This window comes from Oculina patagonica, chromosome 2 (assembly GCF_052425735.1).
Source record: "Oculina patagonica isolate OP01 chromosome 2, crgOcupat, whole genome shotgun sequence".
Taxonomy (NCBI): domain Eukaryota; kingdom Metazoa; phylum Cnidaria; class Anthozoa; order Scleractinia; family Oculinidae; genus Oculina; species Oculina patagonica.
Window position 1 is genome coordinate 25,692,980 of NC_135759.1, and position 14,783 is coordinate 25,707,762.

General features: G+C 38.1%; 1 protein-coding gene and 1 long non-coding RNA gene across 2 annotated transcripts in view; both read left to right on the plus strand.

Annotated features, from left to right (window-relative positions):
- LOC144643800 (uncharacterized) overlaps positions 1–14,783 on the plus strand; it is a 73,012-nt gene that overhangs the window by 33,448 nt on the left and 24,781 nt on the right. The window lies entirely within an intron of this gene.
- On the plus strand, positions 3,889–8,904 carry LOC144643773 (E3 ubiquitin-protein ligase MYLIP-like). Its single transcript, XM_078503119.1, has 4 exons — positions 3,889–4,101; positions 4,207–4,403; positions 4,637–5,020; positions 6,974–8,904. Exons 1-4 carry the CDS (start codon positions 4,015–4,017, stop codon positions 7,722–7,724), a joined length of 1,419 nt encoding a protein of 472 aa, XP_078359245.1. The 5' UTR covers positions 3,889–4,014; the 3' UTR covers positions 7,725–8,904.

Consider the following 14,783-nt stretch of genomic DNA (forward strand, 5'->3'; position numbering starts at 1 on the left):
CAACGGCATTGAAATGTTAAAAGCTGCTGAAGGGGATAGAAGACTTTATGTTTTATTATCATTATACTCGAATGATTGAAACGTTGTTGTGTAACAAGAAATTTGATTATTCTGATTCAATAAATAATTATCATAATCTTCATACTGACTGCTTATAATTTATTAAGAGAATTTCCAGCCCTCCACCCCCCCCCCCCCCCCCAGGGGAATACTGTCGGCCAGGGGAGTGCAGGAAGCTTCCTGAAACCTTTTCCCTATTTCAGACCAAAATATACGAGATTTCCTACCCTATTTCAAACCTGACCCAAAATCGATTCCCTATTTCAGACTAGACCCTACTCAGGAACTACTTTGGTTTGCGTAGACATTCAAGATGGGTTTAATACAAGTTATTACTTCTCAAGAAATGAATAATAACAATCATAAAATAAGTTTCTTCCAAAAAATTGTAATTCACACTGACCAGAGTGCACGAACCATACCTTATTACAGAGCAAAATAAATGGCCAAAATCCATACATTTCAGACAGTGGCAAAACGGCTCGAAAACAATACCCTTCGGCGCCGCACATACCTATAAAGTTTATGTAAGGGAGTACTCCCTCTGGATTTCCAGAAACTGGGAACTCTTCCCGGGGGGAGGGTGACGGGGTTGATCATCGGGAATTTTGAACGTACCCCTAAAAGGTATTCATTTTCATCTCGTAGAGGCACCAATTCAGTCTCTGAACACACACTAACTACCAAACCACGAATTTTAACTGCTACATACGACCATCAATCCGTCACTTTTGTTATGGAAATCATCCCCCTTTCCTCTTACTGAATGATAACTGACTGTCCCAATGAAAGGATCATTTGCGTTTACGTTATAAATAAAATACCGATGTATCCATAAATTTTACTTATGGTGTAGTGAATCATTGCTGTATTTTCAGCATACAGGTTACTATTGCTAGCAGCTACTAATATTTAGCGTTTTTGGCGAAGTCGGGCGAAAATCGCTAAACTTTGTTTCGGTCAATTTATTAGCGTTAAATGTAAGATCCTCTCACCCCACCCCAAATGAAAACAAAATAAAACTCGGCATAGTCGACCTAAAAAGTTCTTTAAAAATAGGTCACCAAGGGTGACATGAGTCTAATGCCGTATGGCATAGTGATACAGATTGCGCGGTTTTCGTAAGCCGGTTAAAATTGGTTAGAGGTTTGTGTTCGGGAGTTTAATTTAAAATGCTTATAGCAAGCTAGGGGCATCGTGTATGATTATGGATGAAAACGAAACAGTCATAAATGTTATATGCTTCACAAAATTTAAAGTATGAACAGGAGTTTATGTTACTTCTTCCGTATTGTCCGTAAAAGCAGAAACGATTAAACATTTGGACAAGATTGCGTGACGATTTACAAAAAGCATGTTCATTACAACAAGGGTTGAAGAACTTCACATCGTTTTCTTTCAGATTTTTCACCATTTTGATGATGACTCTTGAAACAGATTTTGCAATAAAAGCACTTGAAATAGTGACTGTTACTCCATTGTACTGTAAGCACTTAGTGACAGATTTTCCTAAAAACGGGTGTAAATGCTCACGTCAATATAATGATGACCTTTTGAACGCTGGAAACTAGGCAATTATTATCGAGCTACCATACACAGGAGCGAAGACTGTTTATCATGATGTACAAATTTCGCGAATCATCACTTCCATATCAATGTAACCATTTTATGATTTTTCTAGCTGTAAGAAGAACTTAAGATCTCTGAGAGTCGTAAAAGCATGAAATTCGATTTCAGTGTATGGCAAAGGCCGGGACAGTGTAATACTGCAAAGCGGCCAAACAAACGCATTTTGATTTAGTCGCGTAACTTGATTTACATTTATCCATGTACATCTTTTATTTTTGAAGGTTTTTGTTTGCACTGTAAAGAAAAAATTGGTCAAAATTCGAATGACTTAAATACAAAAACCGAGGTAAAGTTTTCTATTTTTTAAAACAAAATAAATATTTGGTCGCATTGTGTAAATAAACGCGAGTCGCCGTCGAAATATTTTTTTCTCAAAGACGTCTTGCTTTTTAAGCAAGACGAAAACACAAGTGCTTAACTGAACTGAAAACGAAGATTTATTTTCACAAAAAGCTTACAAATGTCTTAACTGGAAAATTATTTCGTCCTGTTCAAGTGTTGAATAATCGTGACTTGAGAAAGAACTTTTAATTATGCGTGGGAACACGTGTCGCTGATTGGCTGTTTTTAATTGAAACTAATCGTGCGTGTCCGTACGGAGTCCGTTCTTGCAGCTGATCATTGTTTTCTACATTACAGCGAACGATTATCGATCCCGAACCATTCCCTTGGGATTGCTAACAGCTTTTTTCATATAACAAAGAGTCTAATGCGCATGCGCAAAGCGCACGCAAGCATTAGACTCAAAAATGGATGCCGGATCAGTTTTCTGACTTTTTTAAAATTGTATTTCCTGGCAATACAAATAAAATGTTCGTTCAATTTCAAGTGAGTCGTAAGCGATCGTCTGTGTAATGTTCTCACATAATCGCCCAGATCGCAAGAAAACGTTTTGAAGTGACAGAGGCGATAGAAACGATCGGGGCAATTATATTTAAAGTGCCGTCGTCTACACGGTGGCTACCTAACATTTGACCTCGAGAGAGTCGACACTCGTAGTAAAAATAAAATTCTTTTTGGCTCACTGTTTTGGAGCTTTAATATACAAATGATTGACAAAAAATAATTATGATAAAAAACGCCAAACAATAAGAAGAAACTATCTAATCACTTGGAACACTGAGCTTATTCAACGAAAGAGGTCATTATAATTTGAAAGGCAGCTGGGAGAGGCTGTCATTACTGGAAAACTGAAAAGTCGAGAAACCAGGCATCACCTGATTTCGGTTGCGGGGGGAAGTTTTTATTGCGAAACTGCAAAGGGACTTTTTTGGACGAGGTTTCGAATCGCTTCCAGGATTTTTTTAGACCGAAACAAAACTGATCGACAACAAAATACTCTGCCAAGCGGCTTTCATTTTGCATTACAATACAACGACAACAGCATTTATGAATAAATCAAACAAACAAGCACGGACGCGTCCCATGTCTTTCAGTTTGCTTGTGAATCATAATATATCTCTTTTTTCTTCATAAAATCATTTCACGTTCTGGTCTTACTTCAAGCAGGGCTTTCAACAACACTTTTTGCTTTAATAAGCTGTTGTCGTGTCGTTTTGACTGATTGGGCACGAGGATATAAATGATCAAAATCAGGAGAAAAATATTTACAGAGGGAAAACAATATGCAAATTTTAAGTCAGGCCACTTTTTCACGGTAACGTGTGACTTCCGGTACACGTGGGTCACATATGATCCTCAAAACTGCGCGTGTAAAACAATGGCAGATTTTTGCTGAAGCGGCAATTTTCTTTGTATATTTAATGCAAATTGTAACGTCTTTTTCAAGGGGAAGATGTTTATTTCCTTTCGGTTGTGAAGTTGTTATCGGGGCGCTACAAACTTCTGAGAAAGCATAGCCTGTCTCCGCTTTTCTGGATTTCGGCGTAGATTATTTTTAAAACTGTCCTTGCTGACAGGTAATTAAAAGAAAAAATTCTTTCAGATAATTTTAAACTTATTTTTTTACGGCCATAGTTAAAACAGGCGCCTACTGAGCCTGTTTAGACTGTTTTTCCCTCGCCTGTCTCGAAAGATTGTGTTACATAATCTTGGAAACTGATTTCCGGTTTGTGAGAAGGTCACATCCAGGATATATCCGGTCTAGCAAGTTTTGCTGCTTGGTAACCCGCCTTTTGATTTTGAGCTCTCTGATTGGCTGAGCCAGCTCAAACCGCTATGAACATGTTTTTGTTGTGTACAAGAAAAATTTTTTTCCTCGCGAGCTGGAAAGACCGGCCAAACAGCATTTAGAAAATCTACTCGTTGTAGTTCAGACAGTTTTTTCAACCGCTCTTGGATTTCGACCGTTTACAAGCAGAAAATATGAAGTTTACAGTCTTGGAGCCCGACGGAAAGGGACATGAATTTGTTCTAACTGGGGACAAACTCGGACAAGAAGTTCTGGATAAGGTGAGAAGCTCTAGAAACGCTGAAGTTGCAAATGTACTTTGATGACAAATTTCTCCCTGAACGGCCATTTTATTATTCGCTAATGCCTTGTACTGTTTTCTTTAGGTCTGTGAGAAGCTGGAAATCAAGGAGAAAAATTATTTTGGTCTTCGACACACTGTTAATGATATCAGCGTCTGGCTAAATCTAAGAAATCCAGTTTCGACTCAGCTTCGCCCTCATTTGCCTGGAAAACCTCATCGGCTTCGCCTCGACGTTAAATTTTTCGTTGCACCACAAGAACTTCAACAGGAGGAAACGAGGTGAGTTGCTCAAGCTTTTCTATTGTGCGAATTTGAAACGCTAAAAGATTTCACTTTGAAACTTGTGCTGGGTTTTCTCGGAGAAAGCCAAATTGTGCATTGCAATCAGGTGAAAAATGCATCTATAAATAGCCGTTCGTTACAAATGAAATTTGTGACAGTCGCTCGTTGATTGCGAGCCTTGATCGAATTTTTGATCTTTGAAAGTAAAGCGTTGGATTTCTGTCTTGCAGGCACCAGTTTTATCTTTGTCTAAAAAAGCAAATAGCCGAAGGAAAGTTTAGCTTGATGCAGGACAAGGCTGTTCAATTGTGTGCTCTAATGGCCCAGGTCGAGTACGGAGATTTGTACTCGAACACGCCTAGAAGCTACCCGCAGTTTCTTTCACCCTGGTGCAGGGAAGATATGGAAAGAAAAATAGCTGAAGCCCACAAGAAGCTAGAAGGGATGTCTTCGACATCTGCAAGAGATGCATTTCTCAATGTCATGTCCAAGGAGGAGCTCTATGATGCAGAAATTTTCAAGGCCAAGGCAAGCGGACAGAAAGTCTTAGTTGCAGTGGGAAGTGGTGGATTGAAAGTTTACGAGAGAAGAACTCATGGGAAGCTCAAGCAAACGTAAGTTAGCTTTATATTTAAATTTATTTTGTACATTTGGTACTGAGATGTTTAAAGGTCACAATCCATAATTAAAGTTTGTTGTGGTTTTGCACTTATGTATGCATAGAGATAAGGGCCAATTAGCCTTGACTTCTTATATTTGCTCCAGACCTTTCCATTTGACGAGAACAATGGGTGTATAAGAAACCAAAGTCTGATCAAAAAACCAGATTTACATTTTTTTGTCAGGGAATGTTTATTTAGGAGTGATTAGTAGTTTTGGGATCTATTGTTGTTTGACCTTGAATAAATTTCATTAAATTTAGCTCATCTTATTGGTGCTTCTGACCTTGTGTGTGTTATCACACTTGTATCTGACCATCTACTTAAATAGGGGTTGGTGTTCATGTTACCTTTTGTTTAAATTTATCTTTTGCCCTATCAAGTTGAAAATGCCCAAGATCAATACGAATAAATGAATAAAGCTTGTGTTCAAAAAAATTGCCTCAATATAGCAATTCGTGCTTTTGCTTTCAAAGATGTTAGCAGTCAAACCAATGTGATCATTCAATGTACATGTGTATACAAACCAGAGCAGAAAAAATGTTGGTTTGCAGTTTGCATCTAATTGGTTTAATCGCCATTTAGAGCAACTGCGCATGTATGTAGGGTTACTAATAAGGGTCAAATATGGTTCCAAAAAAGGGAGTAGAAAACAGAAGCCCTTGTTACCTCTTACTTTATATCCAGTGGGACTTTTCAAACCTTTAAATTTGATTTTTTTTACACTTTGGTTTTTCAAACCCTTACTGGGTTTTTAAACATTAATATGAATATCATGGACTCAAACAAGCTTTAAAATGACACCAAATGAACATCAAAAGCCTCTGAATGCTGTTCATACATGTATGCAGCAATATAAAAAGAAAAATATAGCTTCTTTAGGGTTGTCGCTAAGGGCCAGCTAATTTCACTGGCTGAAAGAGAACTTAAATCCGGCTGAAATCAGTTTCATATGAAAACAAAGACTTAGGTAAACTTTTAGAGCTGCCAAACCAGAAAAACAGCTGGGCTTGTTGATGAGCTGGCTTACTGTTTTCTTAGTTACATTCCTGCTTCTTAACTAGGTCTAAGTGAGACTGAGTCTGCATTGAGTGAACAGGGCTGTAGCTCGGCTGGGGTCATTGTGTTTTGCTTTTAAGTAAAAAAAAAAACTGCTCTCTCCACCAAGGTGCAGATATGGGTATGGGGCATATTAAATACTGGGGTAGCCTAGTGATGGACGAGCATTCCATCTAGGGATGGGGGGGGGGGGGGTAGGAAACCCCAGATAAGCATCATCTTGATGGGCCAGTACACTTGAATGCAGACTTTATTAGCTAGGGGATGGGAGGAATCATTTTTTGGAAGTCTATTTGTGTTTACGATTTGGATGTTTTCTTTTCAGAGAAGGGGATGTACATTGTATTGTGTTGTTCCAGAAAAAATCCATAATCCTACCATGGAAGGTTTTTTTGGTTTAAATCCCCCACCCCTCTGGAAATACCAGTTAAGCCCCATACTTTCCTTTATGAAGTTTGGCTTTTGAGACCCCTCACCTGCTCAGAATTTCCAATGACCTTCCTTTGGGTCAGTATATGGATATTTTCTGGAACTGCACATTTCTGGGAAGGCCAATTTTTGTAATTTTGCAATGATCTTATTTGTAACCTGATAAGACTTCAAAGATTTTTATCTATAACTAAACAGATGAAATCTGATTATTAAAAATGGGTTTCATAAAATCCAGTGAAAGATTGATGCCTTTTGGTTTACATTGATACTAGAGTTATTTTTTTTTTTGTGGTCTATCCTCCCTTGTTTTTGCCTGCTTGCTTGCCAATAACCTAGCACAGTAAATAATAATTGCAAGTTTGTAAAAAATGCCTTCGCTTCAATGTAACAACACAATTTTTTTCTTATTTCTCACAGCATTGGGTTTGAGAGTATCATGAAAATGAACCTGTCTGAAGAGCGACTGATTGTTGTGTTGAAGAAAGTGTCAGAAAACAGCAAGTTAAACTTCGTCCACTTCTTCTTAGCCAGTGGTGATGCTGCAAAGGCAATCCATAAGGCTGTCATGGAGCACCAGCTGTTTTTCTACTCTAGTAAAGTGCGGCAATCAGTTCTGAATCACTACTTACTATCCACTCCTTGTTGGGCCCTGCCAGCCAAGTGGTTTACCAAGACCCCATCAGGTGAACTTTACCACTTAGACGTCAAGCATACAAGACGTCAAGCTTATGATGTTCACTATGAAAATGTTCATGAGAATAATGACACTGTGTATAGACATGACTGGGCATCTACATGCTCTAAGTGCAACTCTGAAGAAGCCAATACACTTTTCACACCATGTGGCCACCTGGTTTATTGCGGAGATTGTGCCAAGGATGGAACTGTGTGCCCAGTGTGTGACTGTACTGTGACGAGCTGGCAAAGGGTTTATTTTTCCAATGATTCAGAATGTGATGATTGGACTTGCCAGATATGTATGGACTCTGAAATCAACACAGCATTTTCTCCTTGTGGACACGTGTGTGCCTGCGAGAACTGTTCACGCCACCTTCCGTACTGTCCCATGTGTAAGACATTTATTACTTTTGTTCAGAGAATTCATGTGCAGTTCCCTGAACATCCTGAAAGTGATAATGATGACGATGATGGCTATGATTCCACTTGAGGATGACCTATACATGACTTTATAGTAATTACTGTTATTGTTAATGTTTGTGGGAATGAGGCAGGTATTAGATATCTGCATTTATTGATTGATTGATTATTAAAGTTTTTTAAAATATGTGATAAAAATGTTTTCCTAATCAACAAAGTATGCAAGTGACAGCAATTTAAAACATTGTTCAAAAACCATAACCTTTTTCTGTTGTTTAGTAAATTGTAGTTGAAATTATGATGATTAAACTTATAATAATTATTTTTTCACTTGCAAACTGAAGGCTTTATATTTTTGTAACTTATAAAACTGGATCCTGCATGTACTTTTTTTAATGCCAGATAAATATTAGTAAGAAAACTATTTACTTAACCTATATGTAACAGTCAACTTATTCAACTTGAATCTTATCTAATTTTGTAGGTTCTCATTTTATTTTGATTCTAAGCAGACATTGTTCCATTGTAAGTCACTGTGCACATGCAAGTTACTGAGGAGAAGTGAGAAACATTCACTTTTCATAGACATGATTTACTATAAAGAGTTTGAATAACTTTTGGATTTTAAAGTCAGAACTTGGTAATAATCATATAAACAGTCAACTCTCTCAACAGACACCTCCATAAATATAAGACAGACACCTGGCATTGGTCCCGTCCCTGCCGTTTTTCAGTCATTTTACTGTAACTAAACTCCTTATAAGGCGGACACCTCTCTAAGACGGACAGTTGGAGCTGGTCCTGAAGGTGTCCGTTTTAGAGAGAGTTGACTGCATTCATTTGCATGCTTAGTTTGTCAGTTTCCTAATTCTTTTACATCAAATTAAGTATCTAATATATTTGTTTCTTTGTCCAGATTGATATATAATAGGATTTATTTATTTTTATTGTAGTTTAGGAGTTTGGGACATTATTGTTGTTGTTGAAAAAAGTGATAACTATTTATAGATGACCAGAGTCTTGAAACTATTCAAGGTTTTGATGGAAGGAGTTTGGAGTTATGAAGTAAAGATTACTAATAATAATATATCAAGATTATGTAAATTATGTGAGTATGAATTGTAGATCTGTGTTTCCTTTTTGCAGAGAAATTTTTTTCCCATGGAAAAGTAAATATATGTTGAAAGTACAAAAAGTTAATATAAAGTTGATAACATACTACTAATTAAAAGAGATGTATTTTAATTGTGTTATTGTCTTCATTTGTTCCACTTAAATCAGTTCCTGGATTGTCAGTGCATGACTGGGAGCACAAGTAACTTGATGGTCTTAAAATATCTCCTTATGGCATGTCAAACAGACAGGTGTTAATGAAACAGAGCAGGATAAGTCCAAAAAAAGAAGAAAATTGCAAGCAAATTTGAAGGATTGCAAAGCTGCTAGAGATGGAGACGAGTAGCCTGAATTTCAGATGTCCCTCTCTTGTTGCCAGCTCCCTAATAGGAGACGAGGGGATTTTGCGCTCACTGGGTCTGAAAATATTTTCTCAATCTGGAATCTTGTGAACGGGAAGCAGTTTGGGCAAGGGAGGGGAGGCGGGGGGAAGGACTCCCTTTAAAAATGACGAAAGTGCTTGAAAACGCCCCTGAAAGGTACCAAAATCTCATTATTTTTGTGGGCGTGGCCCAAATTCACTTTCACCCAAAAGAGGTACCAACTTTTTTTAAAAAACAAATTGACTGGCACTGACACTGGCAATTTAATAACTTGATGGCCTTTTTTACTTATTCAAAAATAAAAGTTATTTCCATAATAAGTGCATTACCGTTCTCATATTTTTTTCAGATCGATAACTTTAAAGGCGCATAAAAGATACCGCGACAACTCTAGCGGCGTTCAGTTCAGGTTTTTTTTGCACCCTAGGTGGTACCAATCCACGAATGTTACCCCCTCAAAGGCACGATGAGCATCCCCGTCATTTTTATAGGGTAGTTCCCCCGAGGGAGGGGAGAGCAGATTCACCAGGAAAAAACTGTGGCAAAGGTGGCCAATTGAAGCGATAGCTTGACTGGTGAGAGTTGTTGAGAGGCTACTTTTTAGTGCAGAATGCACTATTGTGATGGTTTGGTGGGGCTGTCGTCCGCTAAACCCCTAAAGCGCTACAGTGTAAACTTTTAATCACCAATTAATTAATTAATATCAATTAATTAATTATTCCTTGTGGAGGGGGTGGGGGTGGGGGTGGGGAGCACCTGACCGTACCCCTAGGTAAAACCTGGAGCACATCTACGTTACTTTCATATGATGATCTCAAACGTATATATTTGTTTCAGAAAACCCTTTGCTCTCCTTGTGGTACTACTCAACGTAATTTACACCAAACGCATGCGCAGATTAGTCTACGTTGTTTTCTGGAACTATCATGAACATCGCTTGTATTGCGTGTTTGCGGTAGGCTTCCTGCAGACTTCTTGGCGCCAAGTAAAAACCGCAAATTAATTAAATTAGATTTTGAGACTTTCACAGTGCTTTCGTAATTAGGTATGCAAAAACTTGCACCAGGATTTTCGGCGTGAACACCTGATAACCAGGAAACAAATATCCCAGCTGTACTGCGTTTTAAAAAACCTCTCGAAAAATATGTTTTTTGATTAGATTTGTTTCTTTAGTTTTTGAGAATCGTCTTTCGTGCAGTCTGAACCGTAACTTAATTAAATTAAACAAATGTCATCGATGCCGCCGTAAAACAAACAAAAAACAAAAGTTTCATGTTAATCGCATTTTCAAGGAAGACAAAAGTATTTTGTTACAAACGAACAAAAGTGTCGTGTTACGTTTGCAAAGATTAGCGTAAGGAACACCTGGGAAAGAATACAAGTAGCCTGTGAACAGTTTTTCCGAAAGTAAAATAAAGCAAATAAACACGAACATATATAAAACATCGTACTTTCAATTGTTCCATATTGCATTCTGCACTTACCAAATCATCGAGATTTTTTAAGTAATGTAAAGGTAGATTTCTTCTTGAATAGAAAACGTTGATCGCCTCTGATATCTGGTTTTCCTGAGCAGGGTTGTCAAAATATATTTTTTTGAAGCCCCGGTCATACATGCAAATTTATAACCCCCACCGTGGTATAACGGTGGGGGGAGACCTAAGGTTTTCGTTTATTAACATGCGCAACGAAATTATTTTGCACTAAGTTGAAAGCCCTTAGTTTACTCTACAAGATGACATAGTTTTTGTTGGCTGTGACGTAATATGGCGTCATATGACGTCATCTGAAGCCACCATCTTGGAGTTAGCATTTTCTTAGAAAGTCAAAGTAACGGAAATTGATACAATGACGCTTATGGACAAAACAAATTGTACAATTTTGTTTCAAAAAACTGGAAAAGATATATTGGATATAATTCAATAGGCCATTTTACAGTTGTCTGCTCAGTTACCTGGCCTTTGAATGGAAGTGAGGCTGAAGGTGACCTTGTTTTGATACAGACCTCACTACCTTTGTTGTGTAAATCATGTTGTTCTTATGCTAACTAGTTTGGATTTACATAATAAAGCAGACAGGTTTGTATCAATGCAAGGTCACCTCCAGCCTCACTACCATTCAAAGGCCAGGTCACTTAGCAGTCAACTGTAAAATGGACTATTCAATTTTATGTCAATGCCATGCATGCAAAGCTGAACATTGTGTGAAAGCTTATATCCGGGGCATATCATGCGAGTTTGGTCGAGCCCATCAGCTTCCTATTTTGGCGAGACGCAGTCGAGCTAAAATACCCATGGTTAGACCAAACTTGTTTGATATACAGTCAACTCTCTCTAAGACGGACACCTGGCAGGGACCAGGCAGGGACGGGACCAACACCAGGTGTCCGTCTTTTGAAGGTGTCCGTCTTATGGAGGTGTCCGTTAAGAAAGAGTTGACAGTACCGCCGAAATATAGGTACCAAAAAGTTACGATTAGCTATTTACCGTAACCAAATTCGGGCCAACAAAAACGGCAATGTCGCAGAAAATCATGGCAGTAGACAAGGCTTCTGATTGGCTGACTGCGAATTTGGGTACGACTTGATCAAGTGAGCCCCAAGTACCATGCCAAGATCATCTGACTGTAACCTGTGATTAGGTAGGATCGAGAGGATAAAAGCACCACTAGGCAGGCGAAGAGTGCGGGTTAAGTGTGGTCACGTGTCCTTTTGGGCAAATGCTAACAAGGTACTTACTTTTTGCTCAGTAGCGCCTGGTGATCTTATAATTGGTTGAAAAGACGCGAGCAATCAGTTTGAACTTTTTATTCATACACTTGATACATTGTATGTTTATATGGTTTCTGTGTTTAATTTTTAAAATCCATTTTTTTTAATGAGGGCGACAGATTGACTTAGCTTCATTCGCTATTACGCGCTACCCTCATAAGCCCTTGTGTTTTAGACCAGAAATTGGAAATCTGTGATCAAGAGAAACTTATCTCACCATTGGCTGCTTTTCTGTTATAGATTGCAGCCCCCTTTATGCAAAACGAATGTGATATACACCAATATAACAAGTGCAGATCTAAAAAAGGCTCGTTTCTGTTAAACACCTGCCTTGTGACGTCATATCCCTTGCGTCACACGAAGCCTGGATTTTCTACTCCATTGTACTTTACTTCAACAAAGTAGTTTGGCTTTGTGTGAACACAGCTTGTAATGTAAACAGTCCTGCCTCCTGGCTCAGTTGTTTACAAAGAAACATGTCCTGAACTGACGTCTAAGCTGCAATGAGTTATGGCCGGATATCTAGATCGTCACAACATGGGAAGACTGGATATTTGGCCTCTTGCCTTGGTGCGGAAATTTCTGGCAATTGGCTGCAATAGTATAACTGCCGTGTGACGCACTTAAAGGCCCCGAAAGTTTTAGGCTTCGGTTGGATCGCCGATGCCCTTTGTTTTTCAAGGTCTTACGATTCTTTGCTTAATTTATCAGCTGAAAGCATCGCTTTATCTCTAGTTAGCTGGGCCAGTAAGCTGTTCTTGGTTTTAAGAATCTACGACGAAAAATGAATTCAGACCAAGTTGATAAAAACGCTACAGGAAGCAAAGTGATGGCGACGGAAAGTGTCAAACCAAATAGATATGAATTTTATGTCAACGGTGAAGCCGGGAAGCTGGTAAATGCTAATTTGAAAACATCGACTTCGCAAACGCTGGCTAAAAACGCAGTTGGAAAGGCGCTGGACCGAGGCAATCCCCAAGAAAAAGGAGTTACACTGCACGTCAAAGAGCTAGCTGTCCCAGGAAAAGATAACGGGAATTTGAACTTAGTTTTAACAACGCCGCAACGACCGAAAAGCGTCATGAGTGGCGAGCCAAACAATTTGTGTAATTTGTTCGGCGTTTCTCTCAATCAACCGTTAAAGTACAGTCGCAATGCTTTGAGCACAAAAGAACGAAGATCATCGTGTTCCGATCTAACGAAGGCCTCGAGAGCTTCAAAAAACTGAACACCGTTATACGGATACATCTTATAATTACTACTTGAAACCCGGCTGTCTTCGCGGGACTTATAAAGTGCAAATCCAAAACTGAAGCGGATACTCAATCAAAAAAAAAAAATATATATGAATACAACTTTTTCTCGGTTAAAAGTTTTCTGGCGCCGCATAAATTATATTCTATTATCTGATTTACTTGTAGTTTTCAAAACTATCCCTTAGAACTCTGTATATAATATACATTCGAAGGTTCTGCCATAATGTAAGTTATAATGTAAGTTATAATGTAAGTTATACTGCTTGTAAATTGTAAAGGGTGGATTGAAAACAATACAGTGTAAAGCACAGAAATATTTTAATTTATTTGAGTGGATTCAACCTTAAAAACGGCCGAGATATGGGCTTTTGCTGATCGGACAGCTTTACAGCTAATATATAGTTCTTTAAGACAAAAACCCTCAACAGCGGTGATCTAGCGAAGCATTTTGCTGCCTTGTTCCTTTAGGTTACACAATCAGATATATATACATGGGTATTACAAGGGCGAAAGCTGTTTATACGATGAAAGATTTAGCTGTTAATTCTACTAATGCGGCATGGGGTATGTTTTGGATTAAATAGATTTAATTTCTCATAAAATCACAAGCTAAATCATAAGCTATTAAAATTTCATAGCCACTTTTCAAATTTGCATATAGCCGACAAAAATAGGTTTTCAAATGTCAAATAAAATTAACGCGTAAAAATCAGTGAAAAATATTAGCTATAATTTTTGCCACCGGCCTCAATGATAAAAAAATTGGTTTTAGTAAAAAGTACGATTTGATAGATGTATAAATGTTTGTAGAACTAAAAACATAATAAATATACTGGTCCCATACATACGTAAATCATAAATAGAAAGCTTCGTCGAAGATGAAAGGTTGTGTTTAAGAATACACACTGTTTGCCATTAAAGACAGGTGTTAAGTGAATCCGGCTTTTACTGGTTATTATCAAAGGCGTTCTACTTAATTTTCCTAATTTCATTTTTATTTTTTTGACGAAGCCCCGTGTAGGATTTATGCGCGAAATCCACATTTTTCCTTTGTCACATTTTACTATCTAGTGCATAGATTTAAACAATTAATTGAAGGAATTGAAAGGAAAAGCGAGTTAATTAATCCCGCGTTCGTATCCAAGAAGTCGGTATAATTTTATTTTATTTTTATATTTGACGGATCAGCCAGCTGGTAATGCGAGGTGTGAAAGGGTTCGATGGAAAGGGAAGGGGGGACTTTTTTTCAACACATATTTGATCGCTAATTTTCTGTCTTTCCATCCTTTCAATCCCCCTGTGTGTCCCGCTAGTTACGAGTGTGACTCACACCAAGTAACTAGCACAAAACATTCACGACCTAAGAGCACTCTCTCTTTTAGGTCGCAAAAAAAGACATACACATGTACAAAAGAGTTGAACTATGGGCTGGAAAGCGTACAGTGGCAAATGTCTACATTTCCATGCTAAAGAGAGTTTTTGACTAGTTAACAAATTGTCATAATTGATTCATTTGTGGCAATTTTCGGGCCGTACATTAGCTAGACTTGCGCTTGTTTCCCGCATGCATGAAGGAACACTCTCATATAACAATATAATTATAAATA